Source organism: Enhydra lutris, unplaced genomic scaffold (assembly GCF_002288905.1).
Source record: "Enhydra lutris kenyoni isolate GAN:26980312 unplaced genomic scaffold, ASM228890v2 scaffoldscaffold56, whole genome shotgun sequence".
Lineage (NCBI taxonomy): Eukaryota > Metazoa > Chordata > Mammalia > Carnivora > Mustelidae > Enhydra > Enhydra lutris.
The window spans coordinates 9216338-9239676 of record NW_019154140.1 but is presented as its reverse complement, the minus strand read 5'-3'; the positions used below and the strand labels follow the sequence as shown (position 1 = coordinate 9239676).

Here is a 23339-nt window from a genome sequence, read left to right as displayed (position 1 = left end):
TTTGAACTTAAAGTCATGGTTCTTCCCACCATATTACACTGACTTTCTAGAGACAGATAATCAGATCTCTTCCAATGGTAAGAATCGATCAGTAGCGAGGACTTGACTCTACGGTGGTTCCACGGAGCCTGTTCTGGTGTCCCCACGGCCTCATCTGCCACAGCAGAGGGCCCGCCACGACAAGAAACAATCAGTCCATTTACTTTCTTACTCCCCCTGGACTTCTAGACCTGTAGGTGGCATTTGGTACAGACAGCTGACTACTTAGATTGGTTTTAACTGACACTACGGCTGCAGCGGGAAGCCTATTCTGTGCAGGGACGGTTACCATTCGGCAATACTCCTATGGATCCGGGACACGGAGGTCTCAATGTCTATCGGATGGTATCGTAATCCTCGCAGCTCCAGCGTCTCGTCCAGCGCTCCCACTACATATAATGCATCGTGACGCTCTGATGCAAAGAAAAAGAGAAATCTGGTTCATCACACATGATGAGCGCAATGCAATGTTGGTGTGAAAAGCACCCTGTTGGACTGCCTGCCACGTCACTTGACCCCGCCACTCACCAGCCGTGTAACCTTGAGCCAATTACTTAAGTGTCTGAGTCCTGCTCCCCACTCAGCGAGAATACTAAATGGCTGCTGTGACTATTCAATGAGATAATCCCCGTGGGGAGTTCATTTGATGCCTGGTACACCGTAAGTGCTAAAAAAAAAAAAATTAGCTATGATGATGATTATTTTTTTTTTTTAAAGATTTTATTTATTTATTTGACAGAGAGATCGCAAGCAGGCAGAGAGGCAGGCAGAGAGAGAGGAGGAAGCAGGCTCCCCTAGAGAGCAGAGAGCCCGATGCGGGGCTCGATCCCAGGACTCTGAGATCATGACCTGAGCCGAAGGCAGCGGCTTAACCCACTGAGCCACCCAGGCGCCCCTATGATGATGATGATGATTATTACTACGATGTCCCAGGAATTGTGTCCAGTGCTGGGAAGATGACAAACATGAGTCCCGCTCTAAAGACACTTACTGTGTAGTGGGGGAGAAGGACACACGACAGGCGCTCCATTGTCCACTGCAGCATGGTAAGCCCCTGCTGGGAGCATGCATGAGGTGTGTGTGAGGTGACTGGGGGACACCCTCATACCCCGAGCTCAGCTCAAGGGTTCAGAGAAGGAAAAGCGGAAACCAGGCTGAGCTTTTACGGATAAACAGGAATTAGCTAGATGACGGCTGGGGGAGGGGTGGAGCGGGGAGAGAGGATTTGAGAGGGAGAAGAAATGAGCATGTGTTGTTATTCCTAGACATCTGTAAGGAGTCCAGATATAAGGAGTAGGATTACAGAAAATGGAGAGACTAGTTCTGGTTATTAACAGGCTTGTAATCCAGCTAGAACATGGCAGAAATCTTTTTTGTTTGTTTAAATTGTATGTACATACCATATATATAAGGCTATATACATGGTTTATGTCTATACAGATACTGCATTTTAAAGAAAGACATGATTTTGCTAGATCTACTAAATAAAATATTTTCAGGAAAGGGTAAATTTCTGAAAAATTGAATAAAGCAAAGTGCTAGAAGCTGCTGGAGAAAGAAGGATGAAGAGGTCTAGCAGATTCCCACCATATAAGAAGAGCTCATAAAGACTATAATAACAAACATGACAGAAACACAGCAGTTAATCTCACATCATTTCCACAAGCCAGGGAACATTATCATTCCCACTGTTCAGGTAGGAAACTGAGAGGCTCAGTGATTGCTCAAGGTCACAAAGCAAATGGCAGAGGCAGGTTTCAACCCCAGGGCAGCCGGTGAGGGATACCTCCCTCTTCCAATTTGTTATCCTGCCTCCCCGTGAAACTTGGAGAAACTATGGACGCTGGTCACTGTGGAACAGATGCTAGGAGCTCAGGAGAAATGATATGGCTCTAATTCAGGCCTTTAAAGCCCGGTGAGTGATCTGTAGCTGTTCTCGAAGTGATGATACAGCTAGTGTTGGGTATTTTAACACGGCCATTAATGCCACGGGGCAGAAAAGCTGAAGGAAGCCATCAGTGAAGGCACAACAGTCAATGGAGCAGCGGGTAATCGGGGGGACTGCTCACACCAGAGCCTTGCCCAGCAGTCTCGCATCTAACATGAGACACCGAAGGGACACAGTGCTTCAGCGACATGGCTCCTCCACACCGATCCCCTGCTCTCAGGGGTCAGGTTTGTTCCTCTTGAACCCAAAATGGTGTGTGGGTGTAGAAGGGCTACAAGATGACACCCCCATCCCAGGAGCTTGTGCAGGGCTGGGATTCAGCCAGGGGCACAGTGAGCATCAGGCACGTCTCCGTGACTGTCGGCTGTGCTCACCCACAGTTCAGAGATGCAGACGTGGTACCCTGGGTGCCCGCCTCCCGGTTACTCCTCATGGGGCAAAATATCTTACTTTAAATGAATACAAATTCATGCATGGGTTCAGGAACCGCACAAGGGAGTAATTAAATACACACACACTCAACAACGCAAAGGCAGGCTGAGGAAGGTGAGCCAGAGCTCCCGGCTGAAAGACAAAAACAGGCAGAAGGGGAAGCGCTGGCGAGGAAACTACCTCCGGTGGCCGCTGTGAGCTCTGTCCGGCGGACAAAACCAAGGTATCCTGTCCGAGCCCAGAGTGTCTGAGCGGCATCCCCGAAGCTGAGGCGAGTGTTGAAGTGATCTGCTTGAAGAGTCTCACTGTCATAGATGGTGTAATAGCCACTGGCTGTGTGGGGACTGTTCACCCAAATCTGCAACAAGAAAAGGGCATCGGTCACATTTCGGCAGGGACATAGAACTGTATCAATTCAATTCTCTCTGGATGGATGAACATTACTGTTTTTTAATTCTCATTGCTACAGTAACAGTAATAAACCACAACAATAAAGGCTGCTGACATTTGTCATGTGTCCCCCATGTGCTAAACAGAGAGTTAGGTACTTTATATGCCTTATCCCCATCAGTCCCGACATACGTGGCAATGCGGTTCTGTATTATTGTTTCTCCCATTTCACAGATGAAAAAACAAGGAGTTAAGTAACTTGTCTAAGAAACTGGGAGACCCACAGCCAAGCCTGTGCAGCTGCAGAGCCCATGCTCTTAACCACGAAGCTACTGCCTCCTGGGCTCAGTCCTCTGCCTCTTCCCAAGCCCTGCAAATACATCAAGGGGTCACTTCTGTGCTTCTGGGCTAAGGTGTAAGCCCTCAGGAAAGCACTACCAGGGTATCTGAATTCGCCCTGCCAACACAGCAATAGCTAACAACAGCAAGAACAGTCGTATTTATTGAGAACTCATTAGGTCACAGGCACTGTCCCATGTGCGTTACAGATACGGTATTAGTGTAGTTAGCTGGCGCACCATTTCATCAGGTGAAATTAGGTGGGTGCAGTTAGTATTTACAGATGAGAAAACTGAGACCCAGAGAGAGGAAGTAACTTGCTCACTAGTTAGAGGCTGGGAAGTAGCAGAGCGCAGGCCCTCTGACTCCTGCACCTACGACCTTTGCCTCCCGGTAAACCACGGGGTGAAACCTCAGTACCCCTCAAATATTTGAGGGAAGAAAAATTAAGTCTTCTTAAAAAAAATCTTGATACGAATTCCAATATACACACATTTTAGAATAAGAATAGAAAATTTCCATGAATTTAAAAAATTTAGTATTTGGGGCTCCTATCAGTTCCACCCCTTAATAGTTGGAAACAAGTAGGACTGGCCCATTTCCTTTTTCAGCTAAGGGAATGTCAGTGGACAATTCCGGCACTAGTTCTAATCTGCATGCGGAAATCTTTCCTCCATCCTGGCCTCAATCTCTCTCTTTTTAGTTTTGGGCCTTACAGAGAAAGATTAAACTCTTTTTTTAAAAAAAAACAACACATTTATTTGTCACAGAGCACAAGCAGGGGAACCAGCAGGCAGAAGGAAAGGGAGAAGCAGACTCCCCTGCTGAGCAGGGAGCCTGACACAGGGCTCGATCCCAGGACCCCGGCGAGCCAAAAGCAGACACTTAATGACAGTCACCCAGGCGACCCAGATTAAAACTCTTTTAAAAGAGGACAACTCACAATGGGGGGAAAGTTAAATCCACAGTTTCACTGACTTCTTGAATGTGAACCCCGAAGTCTTTATTGCCGACTTTTCAGAGTAAAGATAAAAATTATACATACCTCTCCAAGATGAGAGTCTCCAACAGGCCCTTTGGTCTCAGGATTAACAATAACCACTTTCACTCCAGGTAAAATCTGAGCATCAAAGGGAAAACACAAAGAATCAACTCTAATAACCCCTCGGAAATGCAGTCCCCCGCCACCCCTCCTTCAGAGAGGCAAGCGAGTGTACAAAGGCAGGAGCTAACTGACACGCTGCTTACTGGACTGTCCTCCGTGGAGACCAGAGGTATAATAATATTCACCCTCAAAAATAAACCAGGGAGCCAACCACCCTACCTTCCCTTCAAAGGGATGAGAAACTGCAGCCCAGAACCGTAACAGTAGGAATCTGTAATGTGACTGCCCTTTCTCATTTTCTCACTCTATCCTGTTCACTGCAGTGTTGGCAGGAAGACCCCTTAGAGCAGAAAGGACAGTAGGAAGGGATTGCCTGAGCGGCTCCACTCCTGTCTGCAGCAACAGCTAAGTGAGAGGAACTTGAAGAGCAAGAGAGGATGGTGGAGGCTTTGCAGGAGAATGAGTCCTGCCCCTGGGATCACGAAAGACATCACACGCTTGCTTGGGATCTCCCTGAGGAGAGAAAAGGAATGTGAAGAATGTGGGGAGAAAAGGAAGAAGAGGGGCTGGCTCTAAGAACGGCTCACGCCTTCTCTGGTTACCCATATTTTGGGTTTCTAGAGTGTGAGGTTAGTTGAGAAGCGCTACAGTGATTATCCAGGGTCATACATCTAAGACCTCAAGGAAGGAGAGAAAAGACCATTCGCACTGGTCTGGGTCGGGTCCTGGGTGAAAGCTTCTGAGGCGCCCAACCACGAGCTGAGGCAGAGGGAGATCTGACGATGCGGTAAGAAGATCAACCCAACTCCACTCGAAAGTGTTTAAATGCAAGAGACAAACTAGAGTAAGTGCCCCATGGGATCGATCTGCTGCTTGATAGGTTAGACAGGATCCCCTTTTATCTTTATCATTTCCCCCTCCGCTTTCAGAATTACTAGAAGGAATTCTGAGGCATCACTGTTACCTCTTCAAAAGAATGGGAAACTCACTAACTTATGCTGATGTTCTATCACCCTTAGTAAATGTTCAAAACTGCTACAGACTTATGTTGTGTCTCCCCAAACTCGCATGTTGGATGTAATCTACCTAAATCCCTGATGAGATGGTATTAGGAGCTGGGGCCTTCCACTGTGTGAGAATACAGCAATAGGACGGCCATCTATGAACCAAAAATCCTCCAACAGAATCTGCTGGTGCCATGATCTTGGACTTCCCAGTGCCCAGAACTATGAGAAGTAAGCTTCCCGGTCTATGGTACTCTGTGATAGCAGCCCAAAGGGACTAAGACAGCAACTGTGTCTCTTCTGGAACATTTTAAAGCCTCCATCTCACCTAAGAAATCTTATTCCTACAGACACACACTCTATATATCCGTAGTTTCTTCCCCGTTTTGATTTCTCTCTCAGCTTTAAACACATGTACGCCTTCCCTGACCTTCAACCACACCTCCCCACTGCCACCCTGTTTTTCTCCTTGCAGTATTTATAAAGATAGAATTGCCTCTTTCCAAGTGCTGTTTACCTCTCCATCTTGAATATAATGAACACTGGATTTTGCTGATTTGTCAAATAAGAGTAACATATCAGTGGGATTTTTTTGGAAAAAAAAATCTGTGAGAATTAAGAAAGTTCAAATCTAGAATTCTTCTTCTCTATGTATCCATACGAATTTGAAAGTATAGATAAGGTGAAACTGCTGAATTATCTCCAGATTTCAATTAAGGCTTGCCCTGGGTACTAATACATTACATGGCTTCAAGTTTTAAAATGATACATTTAAAAAATAAAAAAAATAAAAATAAATAAAATGAACCATTTCCCAGGCAGACCAACGTCCAATGGTTAACAGACAAATTACCTTTCCAGACTCTGAGAGGAGCAAACTCTGGGGGGCACCCCGTTCCACAAGACGAACCCTGAAGAAGAAGAATATTTACTACATACGTATAGGTATGTATATATATTCGAAAAATGGCTGCACATCTACTACAGCTATATACTGCCCTCTTGAGACCTCTATTTTGTCTCTCCTCACGCTAGAGCAGTTTCTCAGACTTGGGCACTACTGACATTTTGGGTCAGACAATGTTCTTTTATAATTTTTTATGAGGGACTGTCTATCTTGTGCATTGCAGGATGTTTAACAACATCCTAGGCCTCTACCCCACTAGATGTCAGTAGCAACCCTCTTGTTGTGACAACCAAAACTGTCTATGGACACTGTCCAGTGTCCTCTAGAGGGCAAATTCTCCCCGGGCTGAGATAAAGAAATTCTCCCCTGGCGCTAGAGAGACGCTCTACCTGTGCCGGCTGGGTCAGTGCCATGGGGCACATCAGTGCACACTGCTGAGGTCACTGGGACCTGGCAAAGGTCTCAGAGCCCTAGGGCTAGGTGCTCACCTTGGGACATAGCTAAAATTCCACTGTAAGCTGACGCAGAGGAGGGCTTTTATTCCTGGGGTTTAGATAAAGTGTTGTTTCAAAAACCCTACTCTGCCTCATTTATCTTGTCTGTTCCATCTTTTATTTTTAAACTCCCAGAGGAAACAGTCTATCCATTTTAGTTCACTTTATATCAAATGTCACAAAATATTTTTACACAGGCAGGAACTAAGTATTAGATTTTAATATTAAAGAACAGCATAGCAACCCTGAGAATTAAAGCTTTCTTCTTACAAACATAAATCTCATCACATATTAATAAAAACAAATTCCTTCCCTCTTCCTATCCCTCCCTGGAAGACACAAACAAAAGGAATGAGGAAAAGTGACAGCTTTCTTGGGGCTCGGAAAATTTTATGCTTAGAAACCCAAATAGGGAGAGAGCATAATAAATCTATTGTACCTGTCATGTCTCAATGATTTCAGATCTACATACACAGTAGTTGGATCAGGCCCTGAGGTTCCCTAAAGAAAGAGAAATCAATGCATTGTTTATTTAAAATTTAAATGAATTATATTTCCATATTTCATATTCTCAAATCAAGAAATAGATAATTTAGCCATATACATGAAAAATTCACACTCTATTTTGAAAGTTCACCCTCTCTTCAACTAGACGAGGCAGGGTTGCAGTGAACACCCGAAAGAGACTCATGGCCTTGTGTTTCTTGCCCTTGTCCCCTGGGAGAGCAAGCCAGGGGCCTGGTCATAGGGGCTGAAGTAGCCTTGGAAGGTTGCCAGGCTGAGGAGGGTTCTCATCCCTGGACTTGAGGCACAGGTGAGACAGGTCAGTATCCACAGGATTTTCAAAACCATCACTGGCCTAAGTGGACAGCAAGGAGCCTATGATGGGGCTCCAAGGTTAAATCATCCTGATGCTCCTTGAACGTCCCTTGCCCATGGTCACAGAAGGCCTGAAAGTACCCATCCATGTATACCATCTTCTCTTACTCTCTCTTGTCCATGCCTATATTTACCGTATTAAGCCTCCAAGCTCCCTAAAATCAGACTTAGTTCTTTACTATTATTTATCCACCAACAATAACATGGCAAAGTTGCTATCTGGCTGAAGAAAAGAATACAGGCTTATTGGTGCTTCTTTTGTTTAAAAAAAAAAAAAGGGGAGACAGAAAAACAGAAGGTAAGATACTAATAGATTTCAAATAGGACTCAAAAATCTTGATTCATCATCATGTACCATTCAACTACTAGAGTAAACTTTTAATTTGGGGCTCAACTGCTAAGCATGGCTCCAAACGTATACACCTAGTAATGCCCCTGTGAAGAACAAGTCTATTATCTTCACCCTACAGGGGAGCAAAACGAGGCCCCATGAAAATGAAGAGCCCGTGGTCCCACAGCAAGTGGGCGGAACTGGGCTCCTGCCTGGCCGCCTGGCTCTGACGCCTCTGCTGTGGAGCACCACACTGCTGCCATTCGTTATCCAGCAAGATTTCATGAGAGTCACCTGTAAACATATCGCGACATTGACTCTCGATCCGAAAGTGGTGCTGACAGCCCGAGGGGACAGTCCGATGTCTTTGAAGAGCTTGGAGAAGGACTGCTGGAGGGCAATGCGGGGTCGTTCCTCGGCCACCACCACACACGTCCGGATGCAGGAGAGGTTGATTCCTCTGGTCTGTAAGACACCAATGGGCCAGGAGCTGAAGTTAGCAGGAACATAGAAAGAACTGAACAGTAGGGCCATAGTTCTATCTCTTGGGTCAGGAAGAGCCAAGGTACTGTGTATTGTCATCTCAGACATCGAGGCAAAAGGCAAAAGTTTTCAGAAATGCCAAGGCATCCCACTAACATCACTAATCATTGGTAAGTCTGCTCATTCTCTATTTCTTTCCTCTTTTATCTAAAATCTTAGATTCTTCAGCCACCTATTTTTATACCTCTCCATTTCTGTATTTCAGATGTCTTCCTATTTCAAAATGGAGAGAAGGAACTGAGAGAAAAAGGTATCTAGCACTCTAGAGAGAGAATCTTATCTCTTTTCATCTTGGGGTCATAATTCTCTTAGGGTCATAATTCTCTATTTTATTTATTTACTTATTTATTCTTATTTAAATTCAATTAACATACAGTGTATTATTAGTTTCAGCAGTAGAGGTCAGTGATTCACTAGTCTTAGATACTATCCAGTGCTCATTACATCACGTGCCCTCCTTACTGTCCCTCACCCAGTTACCTCATCCCTCCACCCGTTTCCCCTCCAGCAACCCTCAGTTTGTTTCCTATGATTAAGAGTCTATGGTTTATCTCCCTCTGTGATTTCATCTCGTTTTATTTTTCCCTCCTTTCCCCTATGCTCCCGTTTTATTTCTTAAATTCCACAGAATTCTCTGTTAAAGAAAATCAGTGTCTTCTGACTCTCTCTTACTCCAGTCACACATGACATCACAGTTCTCTTTCATCTTTCCATGAAGTCTTTTCCATACAGCCTCCCAACTAGTTTCACCTTCCTCTCCACAAAGTAAGACTCGGACTAAACTCTGAGGGAGCACAGTAAATTAGAGAGCGGAGGAAATAAAATTTCTGAGGTTTACAAAATGTTGACTGGCTAGAAAAGAAACAGGCAGACACGCCTGTCCAACCCTAGTCTGGTATCAGCACGCTTGGCCCGTTTCTTTCAAACCTCCCGGGACCAGCTACTTGTGTAGCTGCTTCTTACCTTCAGCACCTCCACTTGGTTTCCGAGCCCTTTGGTGCAGAGCTCCATTACTGAATAGGAGCAGAAAGTGTCCCTTATTTTGTACTGGTTGACAGTGGAAAGCCAGAGGAAAAGGTTGTTTTCTAACTCCATAGGAGGAATTAATATGGACTGGTGACCTGAATAGACACTGCAATGAAGAAAGGTGAGAGCTGACATTATTAATTCATTCTAGACATCCTGATGTTTTAGAATACCATCCACTCGACCACTATTTGCTGCACGTGAAGGGCAGGGTAAGGTTATATGAGATACGAAGCTCTAAGCATCAACCCTGTTCCCGTCTAACTCACAAGACGCAATAACTAAAATAAAGTAGACTGTGGTAGATACTGTAACTGAGGTGTGAAGATCATAAAATCAAGATCATAAAAGAAGGAGCAAGTCACTCAAAGTAGGAAAGCTGGGGGCGAGGGGAGAGCAGTGTTTCACCGAGTAGGTATCACTTGAGCCGGGGCTTAAAGAATAAGCAGGAGTTTGACAGTGGCTAGAGGAAATGGGGTGATGGTGAGAGCATTCCAGGCGGAGGAACAGCATATGCAAAGGAAAAGAAATGTAGAAGTATATGGTGTGTTTAAAGTTGTCAGAGATAGCATCCTCATATGAAATCCTATAGCACAGGATACATGGGGGAGTGGTGAGATGTGAGGCCAGAGGGTTGGGGCCAAACTGTAAAAGAGAGAAACTATGGTCTGAAGGAGTTTGGGCTTTATCAACAGGCAGTCACTGCGGCTTTAAGGTGGGGTGAGCCCAGCACCATGGAGAGGGACTGTAGACACAGACACTGGCGAGGGAGGGACAGGACAGGACAGGTGAGAGATGATGACGGCTTGGATCCTGACAGTGCAGCCAGGATAAAAAGAAAGGAATGACAGTAGAGTCCCATCCTATATATAGTTCACAGCCCATGAATCCTCAACTTCTTAAACCGAGGACAGATCAGAATGACGAGGAGCCCAAGAACCCTGTATTTAAAGAATACTGGAATTGTGGTCACCAACTCTGGAGATCTAAGTTATTAGTGAGTCTGAGGAAGGCCCATTATTTTGCTTCTTTAAAGATCCCGAGGTGATTCTTATGTACAGACAGGTTTAGGAACAACTGAGCCACAAAAGACAAGACACTTAATTGGCTATGAGACACACACATAGAGAGGTTGAAGCTAATGCTCAAGTTCCTAGTTTGGGCCCCTCAGGTGAATGGTCCCAACAAAGATGAGGACACACAAGGAGAATGCTGAGTTGTAGGTGTCTCTGAAGCATTCACGGGGACGTCTACTAGGGAGGTGAAAATGCAGGGCTGAGAGAAGGTCCCCTTGGAGGAGTGGGGATCTGCCATTCCAGTAGACACAATCTGGACAGGACAGGCATGCTACTTTCCAGCCACATGCTGTCATCCAATCTCATTATACTCCTTCCTGCCAAACCTAGGGGGTACGTATTGGCTGTCAAAGCCTGACATATTTCACCCAACTATCATCCTTCTACTTGGCTCTGCTTCTACAATAAGGATTACAGGATGGAGCAGAGAGCAATAATAAGATCACTCACTTTATGTATGAGGCATAAAACGAACAGACAAGGAAAAAAGGGAATATAAACAAAACTAAAGGAACTTCAGAGATATATCAGGCGCCCACATTTAGGAAACATCAGCATTTTATTGAAACATTACCAAATTAAGGAAGCAAAGGTAAGGATGAGATGGTTATAGCCCCAAAGACATCCCCACTCATTCTTTTCTTTGCTTTTCCATTCCTACCTGCAGAGACACCAGAGTGCAAAGCCAAGTCCACAGTAAGGATCAAGGCAGATGGCGATCTGCCGAGAAGAATACAACTCACACTGGAGCTTGATGGCTCTACAAAGAGCATTGACTGCAGAGTGGGACATCTGGAAAGTAGGGAACATGGAACAGGATGGAACTGGCATCCCCACAGGCAGAAAAAGCTCTAATGATAGTTTTGAAAAGTTTCAATTTCCCCCAAACTCCTCAAAATGATGTCTATTTTTCATTGTTTCAAAAAGTCTATTTAAGTCTGGAGTGCCTGGGTGCTTAATGAATTAAGCATCCGACTTTTGGTTTCAGCTCGGGTCATGATCTCAGGGTCGTGAGATCGAGCCCCATATCAGCTCCAGCCTCAGTGGGGTGTCCTGCTTGAGACTCTGTCTCTCCCTCTACCCCCCCACCCTCTAAAATAAATAAATAGACCTTAAAAAATAAAAAAAGCCTACCTAAGTCTAACATAAGGTAACATACTTTTGTTCATTAATTAGTACGGAGTTCTATGAAATATGAATCTCTGGTTTCTTACTGGCTTTAACTGTGACTCAGTTATTATCTAGTAGCTTCTAGGCCAGGTTCAGAACACTTCATAACACACATTCCTTGGGATAACTTATTCCAGAAGAGCCAATGCTTTTATTTAAATATAGCAGGGACCTCTGATCCCCCGCCTACTGGTCTCTGGTACAAGCAGCTGGTGTCCACATCTCAAGTCCCTGGGGCAGTGGTCATCTCTATTTTTTGCAGACCTGGCATTTTACCAGCATCCAGAGACAGTCAATATCTCCAGCCCACTCTACCTTCACTCCCGTCAGCATGCCCGTTGTGGAGACACTAAAATCAAGATACGCCAACATCTCAGGAGTGGGCGGTTTATACAGCTGAGGTAACCTTTTCCTGGGTAAATCATCTGCAATGAAAACCAAAAAACCTGATGTCAATCAGACAAACTGGAACACAAAAATCATGGCTCTTCAACTGGTTTTCTTTGGCTTTGCCATGGACAAACAGAGCTCCTGGGATTTGCGACGCTTAGGCTTCTCCTATTTAACCAAACAGCTCACGTAATGTCACTCCGGGGAAGTGGGTTGGGGTTGAGGACACCAGTGGGTAATATAAACAAAGCAAATCTACATCAGGCAAATGTATTTTCTAGAAGGTTGGTGAGAGGTAATGTAACACAACAGTAGAAGACATGAACTAAGGAAGCAGATTGCTGGTGTTCAAATCCTGCTCAGCCATTTACCATCGAAGTGCCTTTGGAGTTATACCTCTTTGTGTCTGTTTCCTTATCTATAAAATGGGAATAATACCTACCCTTGCAGGATTGTTAGAGAGTTAATTCATGTAAAGCACTTTTCAAACAACTCAAAAAGCTTGAAAAAGCCTTAGTTGTTATCATGCTGGTTCCAAGTTAAGGTTCGTTATTTACAGTTTAGTAAATGCAATATTAGACATGGACAGCTTTAAAAGTTGTTTTTCTTCAAGATAATATGTTAGATTTTTAAGATGGAAAACCTAGAATTAGGGATTATTTTCCTTTGCTGGTTTATATACCTCTCCTTTCCTCCCATATTTGCTTTGTAAGTGAAGTGTGTCAAAACCAAGGATGTCAGGGCGCCTGGGTGGCTCAATGGGTCATGATCTCAGGGTCCTGGGATTGAGCCCTGCATCGGGCTCTCTTCTCAGCGGGGAGCCTGCTTCCCCCTCTCTCTCTGCCTCTCTGCCTACTTGTGATCTCGCTCTCTCTGTCAAATAAATAAATAAATAAATAAAATCTTTAAACAAACAAACAAACAAACAAATAAACAAAAACTCCTGTGGCTTCCTGGATCAAGAAACAACTCTGACTCTGACTTTTAAGTCTCTATATTGTTGGGCACCCATCTCTGGTCAAACCAAAGACTTTATCTATCACTTTCAACCTGGTTTTTTTTTTTTTTTAAGATTTTTATTTATTTATTTGACAGAGAGATCACAAGCAGGCAGAGAGGCAGGCAGAGAGAGAGGAGGAAGCAGGCTCCCTGCTGAGCAGAGAGCCCGATGTGGGGCTTGATCCCAGGACTCTGAGATCATGACCTGAGCCGAAGGCAGCGGCTTAACCCACTGAGCCACCCAGGCGCCCCTCAAACTGGTTTTGTATAGGGGAGGGTCACTCATGTCCCAAAAGAAACCTTTCTGTTGTCTTTATCACAGCCCACAGTTCAGGTCTTCCTGAAATGTGACTGAGTCTAATAACCACGTAGATCTACCTGCATCATTAACACCAACACAATCCATTTGTGTTATACAGAACTGAGCTTCTGTACTTAAGCAACAAACGTAAAAACATCTAGCTCAGCACCTGGCACAAAACCACCACAAATACCTACCATCCCTGAATTTAAACCCACATAAATGTTCCTGAGTTGGACAGACACCATGTGGTACTTACTGAAAACAGGGAGAAAGCACATGAATGGTTATGAGACTGGGAATGTAGCCAAATCGACTGGGTTTGAATTTTAATTCTGCTCCTTATTTAGCCTTTCTATACCTCAGTTTTCCTATCTGTAAAATGAGGACAAAACTCACACCTATCTAATAGGGTTGGTGTGAGGATAAAATTGGGCAATATACATTAGATGACTGGCACATAGCGAGGGCTTGATAAAAGATTTTATTATTATGATCATGTGCAAGGTGCTTTATGTCATTTAATCTTTACAGCTCCATGAGGTGGTTATTGCAACTCCCACTTTATGGACAGTTTTGCCCCAGTTAGTAGGGATACACGGAGAGGAACAGAGTATCAGGATTTAAACATCGTCTACCTGATTCTAAAACCCACTCCCGTTCCTCTACCACCATTCACCAGGTATCCCCACGTATTCTCCCCCACGCTTTTTTAGCATGGATACCACTTAAATGAATGTCCTTTATGGACTTTTTTTTTTAAGATTTTATTTATTTATTTGACACTGAGAGAGAGAGAGATCATAAGCAGGCAGAGAGGCAGGCAGAGAGAGAGAGAGAGAGGGAAGCAGGCTCGCTGCTGAGCACAGAGCCTGATGCGGGGCTCGATCCCAGGACCGAGATCATGACCTGAGCTGAAGGCAGAGGCTTAACCCACTGGGCCACCCTGGTGCCCCTACTTTATGGTTTTTAAAGTACCTTGCTATTATGCTGTACTTGATATTCTCAAAAAGTATCTGAGTCAGGTAAAGGTAGGTAACATTTGAGAGAAGGGTAATCTCAGAGAAGATTATATAAAAAATAAGTACTTGAGCTTGAACTAGAACTAGGTCTTCTGACTCCTATTCAGTGCTGCTTTAACTAGATCATATCTGGAAGTCAAGGATCAGAGTGTGTCAAGCTTTTACATGGCCTTATGTGTACACGGTTATATTCTGCATAAAAACCTAACCATTGTTTGAGGATGTCAGGAGTAAGAGCAAGACATTTTTGGTTTTAAGAGCTCTTAGCGGCCTGTGATCTGCATCGTTGGATCTGGCTGATGCAGTACCCAGTCCTTCAGTAACACAAGTGAATGGACAGGAGGTTCTGCCTCTGACTCAGTAGGTGGAATGTGTTGCAACCTAAGAGTTGTATAAACATCTTTGGCATGAGAATCTAGAGAGCTCGGGGCATGAATGTTCTTGCTCCTTCAAGAGCTCTGGAGAAATCTCCCTTTTACCTGTGTCAATGATGGTCGGCCAGGTTTTCACATCCACAGCTGCTGCCGCCTCTCGGGACCTCAGCAACCTCATTAGGGTCTGTGTGGTGAGAACACAGGCTGCTTTGCTGACCTAGAAAACAAATGGACAGAAATAAGCACCAGGACGCTTAGTCCCCATGTGGCCCCACAGGCTCTGGCTGCTGCTAAAAGCAACTCATACTGGACTAAAAGCACACCATACTGGCAGGACAGTATTTATTGTTTAAAGAACACACAATAGCACAATGGATGCTGGTGTGTCCCCTCCATTCGTCCTTCTGGGACTGTTTAACACTGACTTATCTCAGAAGAATGGACCTGTTCACAACACAAGTTATTGTTTTTAACAGTGTGGATGCCCACATCCCTTGATTTCATGAAGACCATGATAAAGTAAAAACGTGGATTTTTTTATTGCTCAGGGAATGGGAGGAGTCAGAGGATCACTGCTGTAGGAGTTAGTGTTTGCCACAGCCTAGTGAATGGAGAAATTTACTAGACCCAGAACATATCCTGAATTTGAGGGATGCAGAGCCGTCAAAAAAACTAAGCTCTCCCTCACACCTACACATGGAAACACAAAGCGATCAACTTCCCCTTAAACCATCAACAGAAGGAGACTCCCCTCCCTGCTGCTCTGGCCTACTTTGCAGACTATAAAGAGGGCATTTTGCTGAACTGAACTTTGTGATAAAATCATCTATGGTGAACATGGCTTTTATACCCCAGGCTCTAGTTGCTGACAGAATAGCAGTCCTTAGAGAACAATGTTACACAAGATAGAATTCTGCCTCTTTGTTGTAACATGAATTAGGATACAATGCAATACAGATTTATGTTACTTCCTTCGATTATCATATCCTCTAGAAACTTCCATTACTTCCAGGGCAAGATCTGGATACCTTTTAGTGCTATACCAAGTGAATTTATAAAACTAACCCAAATAAAAATGACCAACACTGAGGAGAATTCAGTTTGGCATATAAAATTACCTTGGCTACTGTGCAGAAAAAATAAGAACATTTTTTAAGAAGGGAGATAAAACAACAACAACAAAAAGTTTTATAGAGAATTACTAATGTCAGCCTCACCTCCTTAGTGTTCATGATAAAAACACAATTCTGTACCTCGCCAATAATCACTTTCCCACATTCCTTCACTGAAAAATGCTAGTCATTTTAGTCAGGTAAGTGAAAAGAAGGTGGCTTTCAGGGGACAGATTTCAGTTCCTGACTCAACAAAACCGGAAATTTAGTAAGGATCTGGAGTTGTCTGACTCTGGGTTTTATGAGATGAGGACAAGGCAAGATATACTCGGTACTTACATCAACAATCATGCGGACAGTGGGCAAGGTGGCTGTAAGGTTCTGAGCATGAGGAGGTCGGACAGTGACAGGTATGCACCCCGCATACAGGCAACCATAGAACGCGGCTATTAACTCGATGCCTGCAAGACAGACTCACTTAGCTGACCACTATCACTGAGAAACTAAATGGCAGATCTTCTAAAGCCAGTTTATTAACTCATGTGCCAGACAGTTTATTGAGATCATAATTTAACATAGATAATAACCAAAGAAGTTTTTTAAATCAAGAAGAGCTTGAACGTAAAGAAGGAAGCATATAAAACAACTTTAAAAAAATAAAGAGAAGCCAAGAATAAATAACAAGAAAGGAAGTCAGAAGTAAAGAAAACTCTTGAAAGACACCCAGGGAAGGTATTCTGAGATCATTACTTGATACTTAGTAGAAATAACTGCAGAAATTAGGTCTCGTAGCTTAGGAAATAAAAGAATGGGGAAAGGTGGGACGAGGAACACCTGAGGTTTAAAAAAAATATTTAGAAGCCTGCTGTGTGACAAGCAGTTAGACTACTGAGATGTCCCTTCACCTGTAGGTACAAGTTTTAGGGAGGCAAAGTGTGACTCAATTTGATGAAGACTCTCCCCGTCAGGACACGGAGAGCGGCCTTCTCTGGAAGTGCTCTGGTCTACCACCAGGTCATTCACTGGTGGATGGAAGACACTCTCACAGGAACACCACAGGAGGGATTCTTTTACCAGATGACCTTTTAAGGAATCTTAGTATCAGTGTAAATAAAACACAACAAAATGAACTAAGGGGGATAAGAGATCAGAGAAAGCCAGAGGTATGCGTGGGTAGTATGACAGAATAAAAAAATGAACAACTCAACTATTTCACTTAACATTTTGAATATTTACACCAAACTGTCATCAAAGAATTCTGAGTCCCTCTTACTGTGAAGAGAACATTTTTAAATTAAATGAGAGCACGGAAAATAAAATCAGCAATAATGAAGACTACACATCAATCAGGATATAAAAAATGCGAAGTCAAAAGAGTTCACACACAATATTCTTTAGGAACTGGGTGAAATGGTCCTATTCCTGAACACTCCTAGAAACAAAGTACCTCTTTTGAGGGTTTCCAAAAAGTCAGAAAGTCTTATTCATTTGATATTTACCATAGTGCCAGGAACTATGCTAGACAGGGGTAATACAAGAGAAAATACAACAGACACAGTCCCAGCAGAGCCATGGCACTGCTCAACTCCAGGACGTGAGGCTTGGTTGCTACCTTAGCCTGGGTGCCTGGGACTCCCAGAGCTGGGAGCTGCATAGCCTACATGGGCAAAGATGGCGGCTCTTACTTCCTGTCCTCTCATACTCTGTAGTCTCGTAATGGAGCTTGAGTCTAGTTTACCAACACAATACCTACCAGGTGGATAGAGCAACACCACGTTGTCTCCTGCATTTAGATGCCCCTTATCACCAAGAACTGACGCAATCCTCTCTGCTCGCTTATGAAGCTGAAGGCAACTGGCTGTGCACACAGTAGTTCCCTTTAAAGAGAAGAAAGTGTAAAAGGGTCAAAATTCAGGAAATAAAACAGTGACAAGTACAAGCCAATTCCACGTTATACTGGAAAGGCTGCTGCCTTGGTAGATTCTCTGTAGCAAGTTATCAATTCCAGCAAAAATTCCCCTAGTACTGAAAGACGTGTGGTAGTCCTTTTCTTTTTCAATGCCTGAAGGTATTCAGGGAATAGCAACATTAACTTAAATCAAACAATGTATCTATAGTCTTTCCTGTTTAAGACAGCTTCAAAAATACATTCGAGTTTTTTATTTAAACGAGGAAGTAAGAGTGGAAAGAAAATAAAGGAAATAAAAGTAGAATGAGGGCGGGAGTGAGGTCAGGACAGTCACTGCAGGCTGTGTGGCCATGGGCATTACGTGCATTTTCTGTGCGTCACACGAATTTGGCTCTGAGTATTCCAACAGCAAAGATGTAAACAAAATAGTAATACCAAATCAGAGTCCACTAGCTGATAATAAAGATTAGCAGATCAGAAGACGGCCAACTATTCCTGATCCTGAGAATAATTTCTCCTTGAGGTCTTCATCAATTCCTGAATGTCAATCCAAGTTTCACTGAGCTGGGCTTTTTGAAACCCTTTTGTGTGTAAGATAAACCACACAAATATGAAAAGCACATAAAATATGAATGTATTACATAACAGAAAAATCACAAAGCAAGCATCAGCATAAGAACCAGCATGGCATGAAAAACACCACCGCCAGCAGCACAAAAGCACCCTTAGGGGTCCCTGCACCCCGGTCTACTCTCATCCTTTCCTTTCCTCCGTACATAACCGCTATTTTTTTTTTTTTTGAAGATTTTATTTATTTATTTGACAGACAGAGACCACAAGCAGGCAGAGAGGCAGGCAGAGAGAGAGAGGGAAGCAGGCTTCCCGCTGAGCAGAGAGCCCAATGCGGGGCTCGATCCCAGGACCCTGGGATCATGACCTGAGCCGAAGGCAGAGGCTTTAACCCACTGAGCCACCCAGGTGCCCCGCATAACCGCTATTTTGAGTTTTTAATCTTAATCACTGATTTCCTTCTCTTCATAATGTTACCACCCATGAAAGGTTTGATTTTATAGAAATGTAACCGTATGGTATAAATTTCTGTGTTTTGCTTCTTTCTCTCAACATTAACAGTCACCTCTGCTGCAGTGTCCGGGTGTAGTTCTCCTATTTGTTGCTGTGTAGTATTTAACTGTATAAACACACAACAATTTATTCATCCATTCTGCTGCTGATGGACAATAGCATTCTTGTATATGTACCCTCATGCATAAACACATGAGTTTCGGTGGAGGGCAGACCTAGAGATGGAATTGTGGGGACACCACATATGCCTATCTCCAACTTCACTAAATAAAACCGAATTATTCTCTGACTATTGTGCGAATAACACCCTATCTTAATTATTGCAATTCTGTAACTCAAAAAGTCTCAAAAGAAAAACAAGTTTTACTGAGCTATTTTAAAAATAACTTTTAAGTTTCATTAATATAAAATAGTACATGTTCAATATGGAAAATAGAGACAAGTAAAATATAATTCAGATGTAACCACTATCAACATTTTGCTGTGTATTTTCCTGGCTTTTAAAAATTGAGTATATATTTTATAAATTCACATGCGACATTAAAAAATTACCATATTTTACTATCTGCCTGAAGCTGTGTATTGCACTGGTAAAGAACGTGGGCTCAGAAGTCAGCTTTGGATTCAAATGAAAGAGCTGATTTCCTGGTCCTACCACTTACTAGTTCTCAAGTAATTTTATGTCTCTGGGCCTCAGTTTCCTCAATCTTAAAATGAACTGTGAAATATACAGCACCCAGAACAGGGTCTAGTAGGTACTCGATTATTGTTATTATTTTTTAAAGGTTTATTTATTTATCTCAAAAAGAGAGAGCAAGTGAACGAGCACAAATGGGAGGGGTAGGGGAGAGAGAGAGAGAATCTCAAGTAGACTCTGCAGCAAGCCTGGAGGCCAGCGTAGGGCTTGATCTCACGACCCTGAATTCATGATCTGAGCCAAAATCAAGAGTCAGATGCTTAACCAACTGAGCCACACAGGTGCTCCTAGGTAGTAAATTATTTTACTGAAGTCTAACATGCTATTTTTTACCACTTACACATTATGAATATTTTCTGCATAATCAAATATTCTATAATACTTTTTTGAATGGCTGTATAGTATTTCATGCTATAATTTTATATCCCATGATTTACTTAGTCAATTGTCTATTGTTGGACAATAAGGTTATAACACTAAAGTGGATATCCCTTTGGCTAAAGTCAGGGTTAATCCGTAAGGCCATTTCTTGTATCTTACAATATTCCTCCTTTTGGTCCATGGTACGGCAGTAAACTAAATCTTAAAAAAAAAAAAAAACAAAGACAATTTTTGACAGGGTGCCTGAATGGCACAGTTAAGTGTCTGACTCTGGGTTTCAGCTCAGGTTATGATCCCAGGGTCATGATGAGCCCCACATTGGGCTCCACACTGGGTGTGGTACCTACTTAAGATTCTCTCTCTCTCCCTCTTCCTCTGCTCCCCCATCCCCTGCATTCTTTCTCTCTCAAATAAATAAATAAATCTTTCATTCCCCCCTGCCCCCCCAGGCATGAGGGAACAATGTGATATGGTCACTAAGCTTTCTGACCGTCTGGGCTAATCCAAGGTAAAAAACTAGAATATGCAGAAGAATAAAAGGACTAAATGTCTTTGAGTCAACACATATATTATTTCTCTAACCAAGAAGCAAATTTAAACGTATGCCTTCTAACAAATACCTGGGGTACAGATTTCACAGGGCTATAGCTTTAACTATAGCCCCGCCTGGAAGTGGAGTAGGGAAGTAAGCTGGACTGACAACTTCTTACTGAAATGGAAGGACCCTAATGAATCCACAGGCTTGGAGAGAAACCCACTTCATTTAGAGGTACAACAAGGAAGTCAAAAAGTTTTCTATTGGATAATAATGGTTCTTTAGATTTTTAATGACTTTCCACTAAAATGCACATCATACTCCTCTCATGAAGTTCTATTACTACATAAACTCTCAAAGGTGGGGGCGCCTGGGTGGCTAAGTGGGTTAAAGCCTCTGCTTTCAGCTCAGGTCATGATCCCAGGGTCCTGGGATCAAGCCCCACATCATGCTCTCTGCTCAGCAGGGAGCCTGCTTCCTCCTCTCTCTCTGCCTGCCTCCCTGCCTACTTGTGATCTCTGTCTGTCAAATAAGTAAAATCTTAAAAAAAAAAAAAAAAAAAAAACTCTCAAAGGTGTGTTTGAATAAAATACATCAGAATCTGGGGGCACTGGGCAGAAGGGACAGGTTGGGTGGCCCAGGAAATTTCAACAGGCCCTACAGTCCTCTACCTGATGGCGGGAAATACTGTTACACGCCATCATCACAATACTTTTAGCCTCTGATTCAGCCATTAAAGCAAATCCCAGCATATGCCCACAAAACACCTAACTTAAAAAAATATTATATTCTGATAGAACCATCCATTAGGAAGTACCACTTAATAAGGTTTGAATAATTTTCAATCTGTTTTTTATGGGTTAGCAATAAATCATTTAAGTATATAGTAAAAATAACTTTGTTTCAAAAAATATTTATCTATTGGGCACCTGGGTGGCTCAGTCCATTAAGTGTCTTGCCTTCATTTCAGGTCATGACCTCGGGGTCCTGGGATCGAGTCCCGGACTCCTTGTTCAGCGGGGATTCTGCTTCGCCCTCCTTCCCTCCTTCTGCCACTCCCCCTGCTTATGTTCTCTCGTGCTCTCTCTCTCAAATAAATAGTAAATAAAATGTTAAAAAATAAGTATTTATCTAAAGTCATTTTCTTCCTGGTGGAAGTCCAAGAATTAAAGTCAGGCTGCGTAAAAAATGACATGCATGCCATAATGCGTTCTACACATGTGCAGGTCTATGGAATTGCACTGTTGGCCCCATTGTTCCTATCAGATTGAATAAAGGCAACAGGACTGTAACGCGAGGAGAGCTAGCATTAGATAACACTCCAGGAGGTCTCCTTTCAACCTTGAAGTAATTGCACAATCTATCCTCATCTGTCAAAACATGGAGAAAGCAGTAACTCTGCCCTCAGAGTTGACAACGGAAATTTTCTGATGAAAGGGATTGAGAGTGCCTAAGATCCTCCCATAATGTTCATCTGATTAGATATGTACAATTGGATTTTCAGTACCTTGGCATTTAACAGCATGAAGAGTACATGGTCAGGAGTTGCCTGGGCTCTCCACTGTAAAATCTCTGCCAGAAACTGGTGCTAAAGTCATAAAGCAGAAAAAAGAATCAGGGTCAGTAACTTCGGAAAAGTTGGATAATGCGTCTCCCATCTACTTCCAGAAGTAGAAGTTCGGTCCTTGACTTGCTTATAAAAATCAACACATCCAAACTCTTACCTTCCTCACTAAGTCATTCTCTTCAATTTGCCCAAGATCTCTTCCTGCAGCTTGTGCTATGCGTTTTCCAGCAACCAGATTTCCAACCATCACAGAAGCAGGGCCAACACCTGTAAGTAAAGGCCAGAATCAACTCTCTGGTGGTGATAATTCAAACTATATCCCCGAAGTATTTCCAGACTGACCCAAACTAGTTCACATATTCACTCAGCATTTCAGACAGCGCATTCTTCTAGGCACTGGGGACACAGCAGTAAACAAGACAAACCGCCTGTACTCTATCGAGGAAAGGCAACCAGTAAGTACATACACAAATAAATCATGTCAGGTAGTAAAAACTGCTAGAAAAAAACAACACAGGGCACCTGGGTGGCTCAGTGGTTTAAGCCTCTGCATTCGGTTCAGGTCATGATCTCAGGGCCCTGGGATCGAGCCCTGCATCGGGCTCTCTGCTCAGCAGGGAGCCTGCTTCCCCCTCTCTCTGCTGCCTCTCTGCCTACTTGTGAACTCTCTCTGTCAAATAAATAAATAAAATCTTAAAAAAAAAAAGAAAGAAAGAAAAGAAAAGAAAAAAACAACACAGAGCTAGAGAAGAGACAGGAATCTGGAGGGAGGAGAGGAGCAGGTGGGTTCCTACCGCTTGGGTATAAGGGATTTTTCACTCCCAGGAGGTGACAGTTGGTTGTACTAGTTCCTACCAATAAATAATTTCATCAGCTCCAATCACAGTTTGACCCTAAAAATGGACTTAACAGTAAGGAATATCTGGTCTGGAAAGAAATCTGCCATCTTGAGAATTGAGAGTGGGTTCATCAGGAATCTCAGAAGTACTTTATTAAAACAGTAATGATATCCATATTGTGGGACATTCTGTAAGACAACTAGCCTGGACTCTTCAAAAACCATGTCTTTAAGAGAAAATAAGGCTAGGAGCTTTTAAATTAAAGGACATGACAGCCAAATGCAATGCATAACCTTGACTGGATACTAAATTTTAAAAAATGAGTTGTAATAAACAAGTGAAGAAATCTGAATACAGACTGCATATTACTAGATGATAGCATTATATTAAGGTTAAATTTCTTTTTTTCTTTTCTTTTCTTTTTTTTTTTTAAGATTTTATTTGTTT

General features: G+C 43.0%; 1 protein-coding gene across 3 annotated transcripts in view; it reads right to left on the bottom strand.

Annotated features, from left to right (window-relative positions):
* The window catches only part of LOC111157785 (disco interacting protein 2 homolog B), a 228291-nt gene that overhangs the window by 5464 nt on the left and 199488 nt on the right, over positions 1 to 23339 (bottom strand). For all 3 annotated transcript variants that reach the window (XM_022519419.1, XM_022519420.1, XM_022519421.1), the window contains 14 exons: positions 22211 to 22320; positions 21994 to 22074; positions 17635 to 17758; positions 16221 to 16342; positions 14875 to 14986; positions 11999 to 12108; positions 11175 to 11305; positions 9375 to 9543; positions 8163 to 8333; positions 7098 to 7159; positions 6111 to 6168; positions 4194 to 4268; positions 2600 to 2777; positions 329 to 452 (listed from right to left, as the gene is read on the bottom strand). In XM_022519419.1, coding sequence (XP_022375127.1) covers positions 329 to 452; positions 2600 to 2777; positions 4194 to 4268; positions 6111 to 6168; positions 7098 to 7159; positions 8163 to 8333; positions 9375 to 9543; positions 11175 to 11305; positions 11999 to 12108; positions 14875 to 14986; positions 16221 to 16342; positions 17635 to 17758; positions 21994 to 22074; positions 22211 to 22320 — 1627 coding nt within the window. The remainder of the gene's footprint in view (positions 1 to 328; positions 453 to 2599; positions 2778 to 4193; positions 4269 to 6110; positions 6169 to 7097; positions 7160 to 8162; positions 8334 to 9374; positions 9544 to 11174; positions 11306 to 11998; positions 12109 to 14874; positions 14987 to 16220; positions 16343 to 17634; positions 17759 to 21993; positions 22075 to 22210; positions 22321 to 23339) is intronic.